This window comes from Thunnus maccoyii, chromosome 22, assembly GCF_910596095.1.
Source record: "Thunnus maccoyii chromosome 22, fThuMac1.1, whole genome shotgun sequence".
NCBI classification, from domain to species: Eukaryota; Metazoa; Chordata; class Actinopteri; order Scombriformes; family Scombridae; genus Thunnus; species Thunnus maccoyii.
The window spans coordinates 1,396,014-1,417,245 of NC_056554.1; the positions used below are offsets into that span (position 1 = coordinate 1,396,014).

A 21,232-nucleotide genomic window follows, 5' to 3' on the forward strand; every position below is an offset into this window, starting at 1 on the left:
TGAATACATTTGAGATGTCACTTGACTTGTAAGTTGTGAAAATAGTTGAACTACCATTTGAAGAGTAATAGATGAAAGTAGTAGAAATGTAAGTCGAGTATGATATGAAAGCAGCTGAATTGTCAGTTGAAAAGTAAGATAAGAAACCAGCTGAATTGTGAATAAGGAGTGAAAGCATTTGAAATGTCCGTTGACATGTGATGACTGAAAGCATTTTGAACTGTCCGTTGAAGAGTAAGAGATGAAACTAGCTGAATTGTCAGTTGAAGAAAGTTAATAAAACAGCTGAAAAGTCATAAAAGGATTGAAAGCATATGAAATGTCAGTTGACATGTGTCCGCTGAAAGCAGTGGAGTTGTGAGATGAAAGTAAGAGGTGAATGCAATTGAATGTATGATGGCGTGTAAGATGCATTTACAATGAAAACATGCAGCCTTCTCATTTGTTTGAATAACGCCAGTCCAGCATTGTTTGAAGGCTGTTTTTGGTGTGAAAGTAGTTGAAATGCCTGTTTAAGGGACAGGTTCACAATTTTTCAAGTGTATCTGTTTTAAAACAGCAGTCAGGTGCCCATTTGAACAGTGAAACAGGTTTTCCTTGCTGTAATTATTCCTCCTTCATACTGGCTATTAAAAGATCCCCTTCAAATGTGCTTTCAATGTAAGTGTCGGGGCCAAAGTCCAGTGTGTCCACACAGTCATTTTGTGCAAAAATGCATTTAAAGATTTATCTGAAGCTTTAATGAGGCTCCAGAAGTCTAAGTTAGTCATGTCAAGTGGATATCTGACACATTTACAGTCTTTTTAGCATCAAATGCCCTCTTTGTGTTTCCCTGTTGAGCTGCGATGGAAGTATAGTAACAAAAAGAGGGACTTTGGCACTGCAAAGACGGTAATGTTGAAAGATATCTACTTGATTTGACTCATTTGGACGCTGAAGCTTCATATTAGCTTCAGATAAACTTTTAAATTCATGTTTGCACAGAAGGAGGACTGTGGATTTTGTCCCCATCAGTGCATTATGAAGGGATCTTCTAATGCTCAGTATGAACAGGAGGAATGATTATGTCAAGAAAAACATGTTTCAATGTTCATAAGGGCTCCTGACTGTTTTAGGACAGTCTTGAAAAATTGTGAACCAATCCAATATGGAGCTACCTTTCATTTTTATTCTAAAGGAAGAAAATGCATCACATGAGGCAGAGGGTGGATTTGGACACTTCTAGTGAAGGAGAATATGCCTGTCAGCTAAAGGTGATGCATAATCATAATTTATCTGGAGGAGCTCTTGAAGGCAACATATTTGGAAATAGGAATTTACCAGGAACCCTCAAAGGCAACACAATATTCGTGTGACAAGATTTTTTTTTTTCCTTTCTCGAACCAGAGAGAGAGAGAAGAGAGAGAGAGAGAGACGTAGGCGTGACATCGGGCAGTCTGCTGTTATATCCGGGAGGAACGAACGTGTCTCAGTCTCCGGTGTAACGTGAACGGAGGAGAGGCGATGCTACCGCTCCCGATGTCCTGTGCTGCTCCTTCTTCTTCCTCATCACTCTTGTTCTTCACGCTTCCCAGGCCGCACGGGGACTGACAGAACCCGTACACACAGACACATACACATACACACACACACATACACACACCCAGAGGAGGAATACGCACAGATCCGACCGGTCCCGGACTTCCATTGGCAAACATCAGCGGGTACGGGCCTGTTTATCTGATTTCTCCCATCACCTGTCTGTATCATAGCGGCTACATCCACAAAAAGAGCAGATGGCAGGAGACGCCTGTTATCTGCTCTTCTAGGGAGGTGATGGAGGTTAAAGTCACCTTTTAATTTGTGGATTGTTGACTTGATCACCGTTGTTCAAGCTGACGTGAATCTTGATGAGGTAATTGATTGGTAAGTGATAGAAGTGATGCTTTAATGGGAGTTTTTAGAACGGATTTTGTACATGTTAGTGACTGAGAGCCTTTTTATTATTGTCTTGTACATCACTGCTACTGGTGTGTGTGTGTGTGCGCGCGCGCGCGCGCGCAGATGTATGTTTTGTGCGTAAGGAGGGTGTGTGTGCGTGCTGATGTCTTCCTTATATGTACTGTGTGTTGTCTGTGCAGTGGAATCCCCTGTGTACAAACCCAGCCTGCCTGCATGCGCTTTAAAAATGGCACCATGCTGTTTATGTCGTCAGAAACTCATGTTCCATTGCTTAAAACAAAAGGGGGGCAGAAATAAGAAACGTTCCCTGGATGCTGATTTCCTCCTTTTCCCAATTTTATGTGAAGCCTGTTTATGGCCAGATCCGATCAGGTTACTACATCATCGTGTCCTGATATGCGTCCATCCACACAGCATGGCCCTGGGAAAACGCAATCTGCTGCAATCCGCACAGATAGAGCAGGAATAATAAAGACTCCACAGAGGAGATAGAGGCCATGTTTGAATCATCCTGGACCAGAAACGAAGCATTTCTGGTGCATTAACATTTTCATGTAATATTTCCCTGCTTCTAGATGATTCGCTTACAAGAGGAGAGGGTTCAGTGGGCTGGTAGGGGGAGAATGGCTCAAAATGGCTCACAGTTCAAAAAGTAGCAGTGCTTTTATGTTAGTCATAATCCAACAATATTTTAGTTTGCTGAGTAATGAGTCCAATTAATATCTTGCTGGGAAAGGACAGTTTCATCTGTTGTAGCTCCCTCATGGTGAAAATTTTGTTGTGTTGTTGTGTTGTTATCAAGTTGAAGCTGCTTGCACATATATGAGGCCTAAATATTTCAAACCAGATGGTACAGTCAGTGGTGTCCTCCTCTGCATTGTTGGATACTAGTGCAGTGCCCGTCCAAAACATGCCTGTTTGGAATGGACTGATTGCTTGGCCTCTGGTATTGTTGCTTGTAGCTTTCTCGAGAACCGCTCATTCAAACAACTTCACACTTGACACTGCACTTCCTTAGGAACCGCCAAGCGTGAAGTCAATAGGATGAATGGTTGTCGAGAAAATTGATTCTTGGAGAATACTACCTGTATATATATTTCTTATTGTTTATAATGGATAGATTCAAAAACTTTCATCTGATAAGAGTGTCATTAGGATAAGAGTCATTAACGTGTGGGATAAGAGTGTCATTAACATGTAGGATACAAGTTATTAACATGTAGAATAAGAGTTATTAACATGTAGGATTTATGATTTGATTTATTTATTTATTGAATGGGACAGTGTGCAGTTTGAAACATTAAAGATGCACTGCACTAGAGTTAGCTTGAAGCTAATTTGCATCTGTAGTCCCTGACAAAAAACATACAACAGTTCAACAAAAAATAGTAAAGAGCAACCCCCCCCCCCCCCCCCCCCCCCCCCCCCCAAAAAAAAACAAACAAACAAAAAAAAACCACACAGAACACACCATACAAAATACAAAGCTACACACAGCACATCACACACACCCACAATGTCAATTAAGTGTCATTAACATATAGGAGTAATCTAAATGTTACAAATTCTTGTATGTAATTTACCTTTAAAGTCTGTTACATTTAATTTAATTTTCACATAGAATTTAACCTGGAATTGGTCAAATTTGATTATATAACACCAAAATAACAAGTTCTTTACTCTTAAAATATCTGTATCTGCCTTTAATATCACCCCATTAAATTATTGTTTTTATAAGCCTACAGTATGGCTACTACTTTAAGCTGTGGCTGTGGTAATATAATGTACAAATACAGAGAAAGCAGTACCTATCACTATCTCGCATCTTGCAGTAACATACTATTACAACTAACTAGGGACCAGCCAATACTGGATTTTTGGGGCCGATGCAGTAAAAAAATCCTGATATCGATATATTGGCCAATAATCTTATATGCACAGAATATATACATGAACACACAGTTTTTGCAGTGATCCCTCAAATGTGGTTATCAAACACTTGTCACAAAGATATGTAATGGAGGCATGATATTTTACAGTTTAACATTGAACTTCACCGTATAAAGTGACATCAGTGCACTGAAACATTAAACTTCACTTGGAATTTAATCATTATAAATTACTATAAATAAAAAAACACAGAACAAAAAAAAAACATATGTATATATATATTTAACTTGAATTAAGAAAAAGGATCAATAAAAAAATGCTGCCTACATAACTATATCAGCGACTATATAAAAAAATCAGCGCATATCAGACTACATATACGCCAATATTGATATATCTGTGAAAGGCTAATATCAGCCAATAATATCGGCTGACCGATATATTGGTCGGGCTCCACAACCAACATATTAGCAGTAGTTGTAGGAGACCAATAAAAGTAGGCCAAGTGGTGGTAGAATTTCCATCAGTAATAGTATAGTGGTGCTGATAGTAGCTGAACACTACCCGTAGTACTGGCAGTGGTAGTGACACTAACTTCAGCAACAGAAATAGCATCAGTAATTGTAACAGTGTTGGTAGTATCACTGGTATTAGCTTAGAACTGGTAGCATTGGTAGTGGTAGCAGTAGCCCCTTTTACACAGCCTGTTCAAGGCAGAATGCTGTACCTTTATTCCGCCTCACTGTTCTATATAAAGGTAAAGACACAGAGTGGGGGGGTAGGCTACGGGGGTAATCACAGAGCCGGATCAACATCTGTGTCAAAGGGAAAGTCGGCACGGTGGGACAGGGAGCTGACAGGGAGCTGATGCTGTTATGTTACAAGTCATGCCTAGATCCAGAATGCCAGCATGCTATGTAAAAGCACACACGGGGGCGGCATTATGCCGGCTTTGTTTGGTTCAGTGTAAAAAAGCAAAGGATGGATCTTCTTTACAACTATAATGCAGGATCTCGGCATAAAAGAGCTTAGTAATATCAGTAACACTAATAGTAGTTGGTGTCAGCAGTAACTTAATTCTAGTGGTGGTGGATGTGTATGTCTCACCAGAAAAACTACTGCAATGGTTATTTGGTCAAACACATAAAACAACTTATCTTTACGTTTTCCTGGCAAGTGACCTCTTGTGGTTGTGTGGCTAATGAATTAATCATGATAATGACTGGAAGTAACTTGACTTTGATATAGTGCTGCCATACCTACAAAGTGTCCCACTTTGACTTGGAGTCCACGGTTCACATCCCGACTCCAACCAACAATCAACATTGGTGTCTTGATCATGACCACAATCTTTCCTTAACCAAGTAGTTGAACTTAACTAAACCTCAACCAACAAGGTGGCTGATCAGAAAATGCTTGTATAAGTCAATTTTGTAATGGTTTATGTGTTTTGTAAGGCACTGACAAACAAGTTTGTATTGAAAATGGGACGCCAGATCAGAGAATAATTATAGGGATTGGTTTGGAGGATAAAAACAAATGACCTGTGCTGTCATTGAGGACTTGTTGAGATTTTTAGGTTTTCTGATAAGCTCTTTTCTTCTTCACTGTGAAGAAACTGAAGTTGAAGACATTGGTCATAAAATAACGGAGCTTGAAATGAAGGCAACTGTTTAACCACTGACAAGAACTGGTTAAAAATATGAAGAGACAAACACAAAATTACTAACTACCCAAAATAGATAGAATTTGACTGTTTGACTGTTTTTCATTACTCACCATCAAAATTCAATAAGATTACTGAGCTATGCTGCATGTTAGTGGGAGATTACATTCATGTTTTCTGAGACTGCAAGTAGAATTTTCTTAGATGAATTTGTGGTGATCATAATCTCCTGGCCAAAGCCACAGCTTCAACTGAGATTTTTTGTGTGTAGCAGCAAGATGAGGTAACACAGCAGCAGCCCACCTGCCAGGCTCTTACAGAGCCCAAGGGGTCAAACTGAGAGGAGGTGAGCCTGCAACAACAATGTGAGATTTAAAATAACACAAAAATAGTTTGAGCTGCCGGTAAAATTTTCTGAAGTGGTTCTTTGAGCTCTGGTTTAAACCTGTTTCAGTTTGAAAGCAAATTCACTTCAACCGTGAAACCGTTTAACTGAGGGAAAAGGAGTTCATCGGGGGTAAGAAAGGACCATTAGGGATGGTCGAAGAGCTTGGATTGTCAATCCAGTAGTTGGATGTAGGCCCTCATGTTATGATGATCTGATACTGGTGAACACTGGTCTTTCATTAATGACTGGATATACTGTAGATCCCATTTCCACCTAGTGATATGTGATCCGTATATGCACAATGACAACTGATCATGGGGCCTTTACATTTAAACCTAGTATTTAAGTTTGCATTATCTCATTGCCTGCATTATTGGATCAAATTAGGCAGGCGGAGCATAAGGTCAAAGGAAGCAAAATAGGATATTCTTGAGGGGCAATTATACATGCAAGGCAATCCTAACCCATGTGACATGCAGTGCTATGGTAGCCTTGCCAACAAGGCTAACTTTAATTATACTGTAAGAAGGTAGCCAGAGCCAGGGGATAAGCTTACTAAGTATTAGCTTGGCTAATGCTTAGCAAGCCATTAGCTTGGTTAATCAGCTAATCAGTCATGTGACCCTCTTCTGCTCAATGAGAGCTCTTTTTTTTTTTCCTTTGCAGAGGAGGAGTTCATCTGTAGCTTTTTGATGACAACTTGAGATAACAGAGGCCTGTACTACGAAGCAAGTTCAACATACACAGGATATCTTTTTGTTATCTGGCTTCACTGAACCTAGCATTGTCTGTCCAGATAACCAGAACTACGAAGCTGGTTATCAACTAGCTCGGTCTACCTGGGGTTTTCCTATCCAGCTACGAGCGCGTTCATGTGAAAGAGGTGGGGTTGTTAATTATGAGTGACATTGTCAGAACCTCGAATGAAGTACCTCATGATATGAGATGAAACAATGATACCAAGTACCTGCAGAAAACTTCCATCATATTCAACAAAGTGAAATGTAAATGACAGCCTGTAATCATCAACAGAATAAGAAGATGTAAAAACACTAGACATAATTTCCACATATTAAAAGTAGGCTACAGCTTAAAATACATGTAGGAATTATTATATATGACTTAAGTATAGAGAGATTTTTTTTCTATTTAGTTGGATGATGAAAAAACCATTCTGAATATGTCACATAAAAAGACAAACTTAAAAGTAATGCCAAACTGTTTCTGCTACCGAAGCAAAGAGTGTAAAAGTATTTAATGACTGATGAGGTCTATCTGACCCAAATGTTGCTTTATAATCATAGGAGCCAATTAACAGTGTGGATTATTTTTCTGAAAATCAACTTTATACTATTAAAATGCAGCTAAAATCATCATTATGTGATTAGTGTCATAAATGATCTCTCCATTTGTTAGAAGCTCTGTTTTAAAACCAGAGTGGAAATAGAAAGTCTGGAACAATAAAATGTTTCCACTGACATATCAAAATATGTATCGCTCTTTTTACTCGTCACTTCATTGTAAACTCAGGACTTTTGTCCATGTTTGGATCTTGTAGGAATGATGACTCTTTTTCTCCCAGTGATCTGATTGGTCAGTGGTTGGGGTGTTGACAGGTTGTGATCTGAACCTCTGAAGTTAACCTGCTCTGGAGCAGGTTAGTTGTTCAGCATAAGTTACCATGGTGATTTATCCCGGTAAGAAGTGAACCAGCATCGTAGGACTGAAAACCCAGAGGTAAACCTGAAGTTACCTCGCTAACCCCAAATCCTGCTTCGTAGTACAGGCCTCAGGAAGAGGCTGAGCTGAGAAGATTTTATTCTTGTATATGTCCATACTGCACAGATGTCAGTTATACATGGCTGAGAACCGGGAGGTGGTTTGGCTCACAATCCATTCTTAAACAAAAACCTTCATGTTTTGTTCCATGACATACAGTAAAGAATGAATCCAATTTATTACAACTTGGCTGTAATTTTCATAGTTTTGGCCATCATTACTATAAGTCATAATAACATTGTACTCACCAAGTTCTTTGCTGAGATCTTGGAGGACAGTAACACTAAAAAAGAAGTCAGATGGGGCAAGACACACTAACTGTAAAATGATCAGACAGGTTGTAAACACACCCCTGGGTTAGTCAAGTTCTGGAAGAGAAAACAAAGGTGAACAGTAAAATTATCAGCCAAATTGCTGTAAGCATCCATCACAGTTTATATACCCACTTCCTGCTTCAATTTTGGTCTCCTGTACTTAGTTGTGCTGGCTCAGTTTTCCTTGAAATTAGGGAATTGTATTTAGGGATTATCAGCAAAATTTCAGATGCATTCACTTTCACCTCTAAACAAAGTGCTTTAGATAATCTGGATCAACTGTTGGCTTGTTTGTTATCTGTCTGATCATCTGACTGCTTGTGTTCCAATCAGAAGTTGTTGTGGCGATGTTGCTGTGTTCCTACATGACAGTAATTAACTTGGTAAGTACAATGTTATCACAACTGGAAGAAATGGTGGACATAACTACAAAGACAAGACCCAAGTTAAAATAAACCAGAATTAAAGTTTCCCTCCTTGATTTTGTTAGAGTAACAGCAACACTGAATCTCAATTTTCCTTCCCAGTTCACTTTCTCTTCACTTTCCCACAGGAATGGAGTTTAGGGTGGAGGCACTATTGGGTGCTATGAGACTACTAATCAGTTTATCTTTGCACATTTGCCTTATTTTCTGGAATTGTGTGGCTCAAAAGTGCTGACTCATTTCCAGTTACCAGAATTACAAACTATGATGCTCTATTAGACAGTTTACAAGCTCATATATTATGTTGTATATCAACATGCATGATGACCCATGTGGTGCAAGACAGTACAATTTTGAAGGCCTTAAAATCAGCACCTGATAAAATAATTGTTGAGTCATTGTCATCACTTACAACCCCATCCTCATCCATTTGAGCCACAGAAACAAACTGATTGTCCCTTTGTAGATATTAAATATCTGCACAAAATCTCATCTTCAGTCCGAAAGCATTAATAGTGACCTTCAGGAAGCCATGAAGTGCGTGGTACATTGGCTTTTGTGTCAGCTGTTTGTTGACTGCCATCTGAAGTGTAGCGACTAGTGCTTAATGATGAGAGGAGAGAGCAAAGGTGAGAGTCTTAAACATTCACTTTCACTTTAATCTCCCCTCTCAGGGTCAAGCCTGTCTCCAAACAGGGCCATGTGAACTGGCCTTCTTTGATTTTCAAATGGACCTGATGAGTGCTACAGGTGCTACACTTCCTCTGCATCTGTGTCTCAGTCTCTCTCCCTCTCTGAACATTTTCCACTCTCATTCTTTCTAGCTCTTTCTCCTCATTTTCTATCGCATTACTGCATCCCAGACAGCAGGGCCATTTAGGAGCAGACAGGACTGCAGGACACATACTCCATCACATCATAGCAGTACCCAGACACACACACACACGCTCATATATCACCATTGCTAGCTGCATAATACTAGGTGGGTTTATAATCATGGACAGAAACTTCTGGATTATGTAAATTATGCAGGATAGTGATTAAAGATGCATGGTATGATATGATGTAGTAGTTTGATTAATTACATGATGACATACCCTTAAAGGAACACTGTGATATTTTGGGGCATACGGTAGTCCTGTTTACAATCTTGCGCTTATTTCACAGCAAATATGCGAGAGTGACTGGCATTCTAGTGGCTAACTAGCTTACTAATGCTATGTACTACATCAGACTGTATATAATTGCAATATTAATTTTCTAACCTGGTATCCTCAGTCTACCTAATTTTTTCTACCAGGATTTTTACCTGAGTCTTAGTAGAATTTAGAAATGCACAAAATTAACTTTTCCTCTGTTCCTCACTACAGTGAGATTAGTACCATCATAATTTTTGCCTTTTGTTAATGCCATATTCCAATTGAGCACATGTTGTGGAGGTCGATATATTAAGTGTCAAAGTTCAATCCATTTGAACTTTGACAGTGAGACCTGGGGCCGCTTTCTCCTTTTGAAATAATGGCCTTGCTCTGCACAAGCACATGTGCTTTTGGTGTGAAGCCAATTTGGGCGAAGATTATATTAGCACTGCATCATAAGACACAGCTGTACATTAATGTCATGAGAGCTCAGAGTTATTTTGTTTTTGCTTCATCCTAACCAATCTATACAGAGTGACATGTCTGTCCTACCAGTATCATTTTCCGTCAACATGGAAGCTGTGGTAGCGTTTGCTTTGCGAAGCACTTAGTTTAATGTTTTTCATGACGATTGAAGAAATATGTAGATTTAAGAGTTCTGTAAATCAACGTACAAAAACCTGTACAGCTACATCCATCTCAGCCATGTTTGTCGCCATTTTTGTGGCCATTTGTCCATCACTGTTTTCCGAAGATGTAGCTAGCTGGCTTACTAGATGTGTAGAAAGATAATGTTCCCATATTAAAGTTGCTTTCAGGCAGCGAACTGCTGTTTGCCGCCAACAATGAAGAGCAGCAGAATGTAACTAAGTATATTTACTCAAGTATTGTACTTAAGAACCATTTTGAGGTACTTATTATAGGAGTATTGTACTTTTCACTCCACTATTTTTTTTTTTTAGGTGGACAACTGCACACTTTTTAACAGTACCTTCAGTCTCCCACCAACAAAACACTGATTGGTCAACACCAGACCTTTTTGAATAGAGTTGCAAAGTGGGAGGAGCTATTTCAGGCACCCCTGGTTCCAGAAGTAGAAATTCCATTAATTTTTCCCATAGACAATGTTATGTTATTCACAGTTTGAGCACTACTACAGCTTGGATCAATATGAAACTCTCCCAGTTAAATTATCAGTAAAAAAAAAAAGATGAACAGCTGCATTAGAAAATATTTGGTTCTTTAGTAAAAAGTCAAAGGTACAAGACTGTGGACATAAAAAGTTTAGGGTAGAAGTTAACTATGACTCACAAGGTGCATTTCAGCAAGAAACAGCCAGTCACCAAGTTTAACATTCAGTCATGTGCACTTTAATGACAAGCTGAAGCTAAGGTGTGAGTGAATCAGTTTAGTTTTAATTTTTGGGTCACTTTTTAGTGAATTCATCAACTATGGCTATTGTTTACAACTTCAGTGACAAAGCATTTTGAACTCTCTGGTTTGCCTCCATGGGTTCTTCTCCATAGCAATGGCAGCCAAAGTTCATGGGTATTGTATTATTCTTAGCCAAAGTCCAACAAACTCACAGACAAAACATGATTTCTCAGAAACAAAGTTGAAATAATTAAAACTGGTGGTGATAATATAAACCCATAGGATTGTTATATTATCCAGGAGAGTCCTGAGTTTCTATGTTCAGTAACATTGAGGAGATCATTTCCACTCCCCAAGGACGGTGGTGTCCATGGGTCACACAGTCTTTTAGAGGCTGTAAGGGGCTCAGTTTCAAAGCTACAGTGAAGATACTAGTATCATATGACAACCTAGGCAACCTAAGGAATCCATTGGTACCAACCAAATGTCATGCTAACTTAGTCGGTAAGGGGGCTAAATAACGCTCCAAAGTTACACTAAATTTTGGCAAGGGAAAAACTGGCATGGCCATTTTCATAGGGGTCCGTTGACCTCTCACCTCAAGATAGGTGAATGAAAATGGGTTCTATGGATACCCATAAATCTCCCCTTTACAGACACGCCACTTTATGCTAATCCCAAGCAGTTTTGGGCAAAAACCATGCAGTTTTTGGCATGCAGTATAAATGTGCAATTTTTGCCTATTTTAAAAATTGTGTATTTTAATATTTCTGCATATTGGGGTCCCTAAACAGTCTTGAAATTGCATAAATTTGGCATGACCGGAAAGCTGAGACTCTTGTGGATTCAATGAGACATGTATTCATGTGTGATGATGTTAGTTCCCATAGGAGCCATTTCATTGAAGTGAGACCATTTTTTGAAACTTGACCTCACTTGACCTCACCTTTTGTGACCTCTAGGATAATCACAGCCTTATGAAACTTTACAACCACAAACTAGAGACCTAGGGCATTCAGAGGATGTATGGCTTTCCTAGATATACAGCATGAATTTTTCTGTGGTGTTCCTCAAGGTCTTGGTGTCTTAATGTGGTATTTTGCATTTTTTGCACAAAAATTGCTGCAACAACTTATGAGACATAACTTTGCATGGGAATGGCCATCACACACTTCCATTATAATGTTCTAAGCCCTTATACACTCTAAACTTTCAAAAGTTGAATAGGCACCTAACCAAAACACAATGTTCATTACAGATTTATTACTAGAAAACAACAACACACAGTGCTGAATTGCATCTCAAATTAATCTTCAGGCTCCCAGCTTTCAGATGATATATACGACTTCTATATGGCATATACTGCCACTCCCCCTAAATATCCCCCGTCCCCCCTAAAAATGGGTCTATGGTAGGGGGCAAGAGTGGAAGAGGTTAAAGAAATTTTTGATATGGGAATACAGAATGAGGAAAAACAGATCCAGAACCAGTGGCCCCTGTCAATTTGAAACTTTATTGATGAAAAAAATTAGAAATGTGGGTAATTTAGATATATTTACCCCCAAAATATCAGTTAAAAAACACCAGTTATGCCATTATAAATGTTATGGTTGATTTTAAGAAAGAAAAACAAAGAAATGAATGGACCCATGCAAAACAGGGGCATTCAGAAAGAGAAAAGTGAAAGAAATGTAAGGAGTGGAGGCTTGATTTGGTTGTGGGGGAGGGTAACATAACTGTTCATAACACTGCCTTGTAGGATTTGTACAGTATGAAGTGTTACATAATGTGGAGCAGACGTGCTCTCTGGCTCTCACTGATGCTTTCAAATATTAAAACAGAGGAATGGCTGTTTCATACTGTTCTTTTACAGTCTACCCTTATTGTTGCATTTAATTACATTTTAATAAGACCAAGACAATAACACCTTCTATATGACTTACCAACCATAAAGCACTAATACAGTTCCAGTGACTAGGAATATATGAAGGAACATATGAAGACAGAAGTGGAAAATCTTTAAACAGGTTGAAGAGGAGAAATAGTGTGATCCGTTTTGTCAGGAGGCCATAATTCACAGCAGAGTTCATTTGTCAGTTGAAGTATATTTAGCTCTCTGTTCATTTGTTTCTGGAGGAGACAAATTTGACTCTTCCTTTCTTTCTCTCTTTTCCTCTGTCTTCCTCTCCACACACACTCACCCTTCCCCTGCAGTAGGCGGTTAGAGAGAGTGAGGGAGAGGAAAGGCAGAAAAAGAAACAAGGACCACAAATGTCCAAGAAAAACAGGTTGGAGGGGGGATGTTGCATTACAGTATTATAATCAATGATAGTATGTATACACAGTGTTACAGGTCAAACAATTTGCTCGTATGTGCCTCCAAAATAAGTCACGCCAGCAAGAAAATGTGAAAATGATCAGATGCACTGTTACAAATATTTTTTACTTGATTGCCTCTATTGAACCAATGATTATTTTTATTGTCACCTAATCTATCAGTTAGTTTTAACTGATTTACTCATTTAGTCCATTAAATGTCAAAATATAGAATATTTATTTATCTATTTATTTAATAGAGCACAAAGTGACATCTTCAGATTTGTCCCAGCAACAGTCCAAAAACCAAAGATATTCAATTAAAACAGTGACGAAAATAGAGAAAAGCAGCAAATCCTCACATTTTAGAGGCTGGAACCAGTCAATGTTTGGCATTTTTACTTGATAAATTGCTTACCCCTTTTCCATATGGTGTTATTTTCAGGATATGTTACACAACTTAGAAATCCCAACATTTGGCATTTTGTGGTGCTATAAATATTTTGAGACAGTTCTTATTAATATAACACAATTTGAAATTATGTGGATTTTTTGCTTCTATGTCCACAAATTTTCAACACACAACAATTGTCTGTATATGAATGGTAGAGTAGAGTGTCACAGTCCAGAATGGAGGAAGCAAACTTCTTAGCTGTGTCACATCATCCAATTATATGTAACCCTGCTCTACAGGAGTCACTGATACTTACATCTCTTTAATGAACTGTGTGAACTTATTGTTCAGTACCGTGTCAAGCTAGCTAGTCTGCTAACTGGCAGGTAGCAGCCTCAGTAGCTTTCCAGCTAGCCCCACGAGTCACTACGTCACCAAGCTGTTAGAGACAGAGCACAACGCATCATACTCTGAAAACCATCGGTGCCATAATATGCAACCAAGGGCTGAAAAGCTAACTGTAGCTAGCTAAAAACATTAGATTTCATCGTGTCAAAGGATTATTTTAACACCCTGGGTCTACCAGAGTGGAAAAGGTAGTTTATAGCATATGCTGAAACCCATTACTTTGAATATGCTAATGGATGAATTCACGTCTACAGTAGAGATAGCACTACTGTATAGCAAACTACTACTACTACTACTACATAACAGGCTAGCATGACAGTTCTTTCAGCTGATACTGCTAGTACAGTTTGAAAACGTAGTTGAGGTCAGGTCAAACATAGCTCAGCTGTATGCAGGGTACCTATTCAGTGATTTAAACCATAGTCAACCATAGACTGTAAAAAAATATGGACGTAGCCTCCATGACATCACCCATTGGTTTCTGAAGAGCGGTTTTGAAGCTCAGAGTGGGCGGCTCCAGCTGTCGCCATCTTGGCAGTGCCTGACTCCGCCTAACTCCCAGCTAATCCAAAATGGGCAAAGAGATGGAGCTGAGGCAGGCTGAATGAAGCCTGGTTGCTGATCACTATAAGCCGATGATTATTATAACCAATTTTTTTTCTTTTTCTTAATATCCCATGCAGATTACCATTGTAAAAGAAAACTGAATAATAGGTTATCATTTGATGTATTTCTTAAATATATCATACATGTTTCAGATAGTGTTTAAGTTCAGTTTAGTGTTAGTTTGTGTTTCACACATGTTCTAAATTCCTCTGTGCTATGTCTATTCTAAACTTAGTTCTTTGCTGTGTAAGATGAGGCAGTTGTGTGTTTAACAGTTAAGTTTATTCTGTTATACCCTTACCTGAGCCAGTGATAAGATAAACTATAGTTATGTAGATGTTTATGTGTAAAACTGATAAGCTTTTAGAGGATACTGTGGTTTGTCTTTAATTTAATATAGTAGTAATGTTATTTTGTGATGCTACTTGGTGCATGCTTATGTACTGTCATATATGGTCGTGAAGAAAGACTGTTCCTAGATTAGCTGAACTTTTGACTTATGTTTCTATCTGATGGTTGGTTGCTGACCTGTAAGGTTAGTAAACAGATGTCTTAAATTCTGTACAAGTAGTATTTAAGGGACTGGTTAAGTGCCAACCTTTCAGACAAAGAAAAGATAGCTAGGTGGTATGTATCTTTGTCTCCAGAACTATGATGCATTATACTTCTGATTGTATTATTTGATTACATTATTTCATAACCTGACAATGCTCTCTTTGTGTGTTTATTGAGTGATCAGCAATTTCCCATTATACCATCTAATTGACATTTGTATATTTCTTACATGAATATAAAGTAATGATTCGCTATTTACTGAATTTTATTGAAAGTTGAACCAGAATCCACTTGTATCAGAACCAGAATCAACAATCTGTAACATTGTACAACCCTGCCATGAGGGGAGACAAACACATTACTAGGAGGAGGGGAGGACATTTTTCTTCGTTTGATAATGTTAAAAGTAAAGTTAGGCTTTGATGATGGCTTCCCGACTCATTTTAAAAAAGAAGAGAAAAAGACAGAGAGAGAAGCAGTGGTGAAGCGAGCTGGAGAGTGGATGAGGAGAGCAAGCAGTGGTGGTGAGAAAGCCGGTGAATGAAAGGAAGAAAACGTTATTTTCTGATTGTTTCATGGCAGTTACAAATAAACACACCCACAGCCTGCACCTCCACACAACCCTGCAGAGGTGTGTGCCAACACCTGATAATGGTGCCACAGCCGCTAAATGCACATCATATGTGTACTGTGGGAGTAAGGTAAAAAGAAAATAGAATTACAGTAGTTTTACATTTTTTTCCATATGTTTTCATGTATGAAAAGACCCAAAATTAACACTGGAAGTGGACTATTGATTACTATAAGCGTATTATTTAAACAGCATTTGTATAGCTGTCCCAAGCTTTTTGATCCGTATAAGCAGTTGACCACTGTAACTGTGATCACTATAAGCGGTTTCCACTGTAACAGGCCGTAAACATGTTTATTTCTGCTGTAAAGCTGGGCATTTTAACATGGAGGTCTATGGGGATTGACTCGCTTTTGGAGACAGCCCCAAGTGGCTATCTGAGGAACTGCAGTTTTTGGCACTTCCACATTGGCCTCATTTTTCAGCCCTGGAAGTTGCTGCTTGCTTTCAACCTGCGTATTTTCTGTGACTAGTAGTATGTCCAGGTATATGTGTCATTTTTTGGAGGTTTTTGAGCTGAAGGCTGTCCATGCAGCTCAGGTCAGGTCTGTCTCTTCCACCACACAGCACACAGCCCTGTAATGTTATCCACTTTTGCCTTCTTAAACGCTCAGCAGTTTTTAGGAATTTTTCTATTGTTTGCTAGCAGACGTAAATGACAAGCAGGCACCTTAACTTAATACAAAGTCAATGGAGATAGATGAATTGTTTTCCCCTCCAAGGTGGGCGGAGTTGATTGCACTCAATGTCTATTGTTACCAAGGCTTGGCTTCCACTACATTGTTGCACTGTGTTGTTTGATTCTGCCAATTCATGTTTAGTGTCAATTGTCATTGTCCAATCACATGCACATAATCTTGTGTTGTCTAGTGTTTTGTATTGTGATGACAATTAAAGGATAGTTCTGGTTTATCACACATTGGGTATTTTGGAGTTGTGGCCATTATTTTTATCAGTTATGATTTGTACTCACCACAGTAATTGCTAACATCTAGAAACCTGGCCATTGTTACTGTCAAAGTCATTAGCCAAAAGATTAGCTAAATAATCAAAACCACTGTGTTTTCTGTATGTATGGTTGGTCAAAATTGAACCAGGAAGTTGGTCTTTAATACGTAATGGATGTTAACATAATGGAGGGCAGTTTCGCCATTCGCCTTTGTGTTCTCCTCCAAGTTTACAACCATTACAACCAGTCTGACCGTGGAACTAATTTCTAGCGATGCATTAAATATACCGGCTTGTTTGTTGTTCTATTCTATTACAATTTACAATTACAATTTCTTTTCATGATTAGAGTTTGCCCTATTATACCCACAACTGTGAAATGAAAAATAAGAATTTGGGGTTATGAACCCAATAATGACATAATAAATGCAGTAAATTAATGACATTAAAGTATTTCAAAAAGAAATGATGGACAAAACTATGACAATAAGCAAATAATAATAACAAAAAGTATCTATTTTGTGTATATTTGTGTAATGATGTAGTATTACTACAGTGTGTTGTGCAGGGTTTAGCTACATTACCTTGTATTGCATTTTACATTGTCTGGTGTTTTATATAGAGGTACACTGCACTGTATTGTAATGCTGTGACGCAGTGTGTTATGTTGCGTGGTTTTGGTTGGTTGGTTTTGCGTGGTGTACTGGGCAGTGTGTTGTATTGTGTAATACTGTGTGTTTGGCCTGAGCAGCAGCAGAAGCAGTTGTTCCCACCACAGACCCTCCAGCAGCTCCACTCTGCTCCTATGGACCGCATTCCCTTTATCTATTTCTCTCTATTATTCTCTCCTTCCTTTGTCTTCCTTTGTCAGACAGCTCTTCTTTGTTTCCTCTCTCTCTCTATCTCTCTCTCTCTATCTCTCTCTCTCCACCCCCAGGATGGGGCTGTGGGTTGATTAGAAAATGCGTGGCACAGAACAGGCAATCCATCACCCTGCCAAAGCATGGCACTTCCACGCATGCGCTTGCTGACACATACACCCAAACACACAAACACACACCCTCTGCTTCACTCTCCTCTTCCTCATTTCCCTCCTCTCTTCATCACCCTTACACAGATATGTTCAAGCTTTGGAGGGGATTTTTTTTCTTTTTCAGGACACCAGCAGCATCTCACATCTGTCCCTGCTTTCATTCCTTCCTTCACCTCTCCTTGCCCTTCAAACCCACTCCTCCTCCTCCTCCTCTTCCTCCTCCTCCTCCTCTGACTCCCACCTCCCACTCCTCCTCCTCCTCCTCGTCTACATCCACTCATCCACCCATGGTAGTCACACCTCTTTTGCTTTTATGGATTGTTCTCATAGTAATTCCACTCAGTTAGATCATTTACAGTGGAGGGAAAAGTACAAAAGAAGAGGCCACATTTTCAGTAAAAATATTTATTAACCTCTCACATATTCAGACAGTAGGGAATGTCATCTCTTATATTTTGCTGTGGTGACTTTTTTAAGCCAGCAAATCACCTTTATGTTGAAAACCAGTGATGGACCTTGATCACTGGACTAAGACCTTCTATCCAGCCTCTATCTTCTAGTTCACAGGGCTCTTTCTTTTATACTTGTAGGGATTTTTTGTGTAATGTTTATGTGTTTCTTTTTTTTTTTTCATTTTGAATCACCCTCTCAATAGGAGTTGAAACAACCAATCAGCACGCTTGACATGCATGTCTGCACAGTGTTTGCAGAGATGTTTTACATATATCTTTGGAGAACCATAATTACAGCCCTAGGAAAAAGGATCACATTAATGAACAGGTACACAATGTGGCTATAGAGTTGCTAAGTGGGAGTAGCTGCTGCCTCCGGAAGTTATTGTCACCATTCTGAATTCACATCTCAAAGTTTTCTATCAATGGTATCTTCAATGTTCCTCTTGTACAAGTCTCTTGTATAATTTAATGATACTATGGGTTTATGATATCACCATTAGTTTTAATTATTTAAACTTGCTGTCAAGGTCTCAGTATGCTTCAAACGAACTAGGTTTGTATAGCTTATAGCTGTTCCAAATGGCCACATTTGAAGGCGGGAAGAGAGGCCTGCCATTATAGACACTATGTTTCACTATGAAGGTAATTATGGTGTTGTACATGGTTGTTCACACAAAAAAGTGACAGAAATAATTGTGTGGAAAATAAAAATGAGAGCTTGACAGAAGTTCAAACCCTACCTACACCCAGCCAATCACTACATGAATTGAATGTGACTGTCAAATCTGTTTTGGAAAGGTGTGCTGTTAGACGGTGCAACAAGCACTACATATGAAGCATACTGACTCCCACTGAGCGGCATGTGCAATAAAGTTTTAAGCTAGGTGATTGGATGTTTTGTAGCAATATGCACCTTGTGTTGTAACAGTTCAATTTAGGACCCAAATGCAAACACAGACCAGGAGACACAGGAATGATTAAAGGGCAGTTTATTGTAGCTCAAATAGTAGATAGATGTGATGGCTTAGCTGAGTGTTCTATGGGTTTGGATATGGCAAAGGGGGCTGGCAATGGCAGAGCGGAGCAGGCAGTGGTGCTGGAAAAAGGAATGAAGCAGGCAGAGGGGCTTAAGGCAGGGCAGAGCAGACAGGGGATCCACGATCCAAACTAGCAAATAGCAGATGAGAATGAGGCTGACGTGGCAGCTATACTGGAAGTTGACGTGGTGAACCTGAGGCACAGGCAGAGAACAGGATTAGCGGAGTTCAGAGAAACAAACTAGCAGATTACAAAGAACTTGGCCATAGCGTCTGTACTGCATTGGTGTCTGGCAGAGTCTGGAGAGATGAACCGGGCCTTTATACTGCTGTGGCTTGTAGAGTTGATTAGTAGATCAGCTGCAAGTGCTCAGGTTGAAACACAGAGAGAGACAGACTGGGGACAAACATTAGGAAGGGGAAACAACAGGAAATCACAGGGAAGAGGGGAAGTATAGCTGACTTCCTAACAACTTGGAAGTCATAGTTAACTCCTCTCAATGCAAAGGTTTGTACCTTTGACCCTTTATCAAAGAACAAGATATTTTCTAACACAGTTGTTCATCTTTTGTACTCATGACTCAACCAGGAGAGTTTAATGGTCATCCAAGCCTTTAAGTGCTTCAACTGTCAGTCACCTAATGGTGATATTCCTGGTGGTCTTGAGAGTTTTCAGACAGATCTTCATACTCATATCTTGTAACTATCTAGCTGATTTCTAATGCTATTCCACTGACTTTGTCAAACTTTTGATATCAGCCATTTCAGACTCATTCCTTTCCACACTAAATAGCAATCACTACCACTAAAATCCTGTCATCCACTGCAACAGTATCTGTTGTAATTATATTGATGGAAATGCCTTTTATATCTTAGTTTTCTGCACAAAATGAGGCAGTGCTGGTCTTGGTTTCCCATTCTTCATTAGTTCACATTTTGCATTCAAATTCAGTTGGTCATAGCAGCTGATGTCATCGCTAGTTTTCTTTTGGACAGTCAGCATGTGGAAATCATTGTTATTTATTGATTTAAAAGCTTTGTTCAAACAAGTGGTCACTGGCAACAACTCCATTCACTGATACAGTCCATGAGATGTTGATGAAAGCTCTGGAAAAACCTAGTAAGTGGACCTTGAAGTAAGATTGTTTTGTTAAATTGCTCTAACAAGGTCAAGAATGAACTTTCAACATATATGGTTGGTTAGGTTAAATATCACTCCAGAATGTAGCTTTGTTTATTTGTATTAGCAAGCCCATCTAAAAAAAATGATAAAGGTACCCTGACTTTTTTTACCTCGCAAAAGGTCCTGCTAGAAGGGGACACAACTGTATCTGTCTTTTTTGGCCTTAATTTTACCTAGGGATGCATCATATTGAGGCTGAAGCTAACCTTTAAAAATGAAATGAATTGGGTACATAACAGATCCGCATTAAATCAATCAATCAATCAATTTTTATTTATATAGCGCCATATCACAGCAAAAGTCATCTCAAGGCACTTTTCACATCGAGCAGGTCAAGACCGTACTCTTTAATTTACAGAGACCCAACAATTCCCCCATGAGCAAGCACTTGGTGACAGCGGTAAGGAAAAACTCCCCTTTAACGGGTAGAAACCTCAAGCAGAACCCGGCTCTCGGTGGGTGGCCATCTGCTTTGACCAGTTGGGTTGAGAGAGAGAAAGAGAGAGGGAAAGGGGAAGGGGGGACAGAAGAACAACAATCATAACAATAACAATAAGTATAAGCATCAATAGCCAGGGAAGGATGCCATCAGGACTGTGAAGGACCGCGAAGGCTCGGCCCAGAACCCAGGGTTTCCTGTGAGATGAGAAAGCACAAAAAACTCTGGGGAAGAAGCAAAGTTAGTGACATGCATTGATGTTACATGAATGCATACAGATGGAGAGAAGGAGGAGGAGAGAGGAGCTCAGT

The 21,232-nt window shown here is 39.2% G+C and overlaps 1 protein-coding gene across 10 annotated transcripts in view; it reads left to right on the forward strand.

Annotated features, from left to right (window-relative positions):
* The window catches only part of peli3 (pellino E3 ubiquitin protein ligase family member 3), a 52,057-nt gene that overhangs the window by 5,423 nt on the left and 25,402 nt on the right, over positions 1-21,232 (forward strand). For 2 of the 10 annotated variants that reach the window (XM_042401165.1, XM_042401166.1), the window contains exons 1-2: positions 1,177-1,253; positions 1,387-1,894. The exons of 4 other annotated variants lie outside the window; for them this stretch is intronic. In XM_042401165.1, coding sequence (XP_042257099.1) covers positions 1,890-1,894 — 5 coding nt within the window. In that variant the 5' untranslated portion in view covers positions 1,177-1,253; positions 1,387-1,889. Of the gene's footprint in view, positions 1-1,176; positions 1,254-1,386; positions 1,906-15,840; positions 15,897-21,232 lie in introns of those variants that run through there. 4 more of the 10 variants (XM_042401168.1, XM_042401170.1, XM_042401169.1 and 1 more) reach the window with 3 other exon arrangements.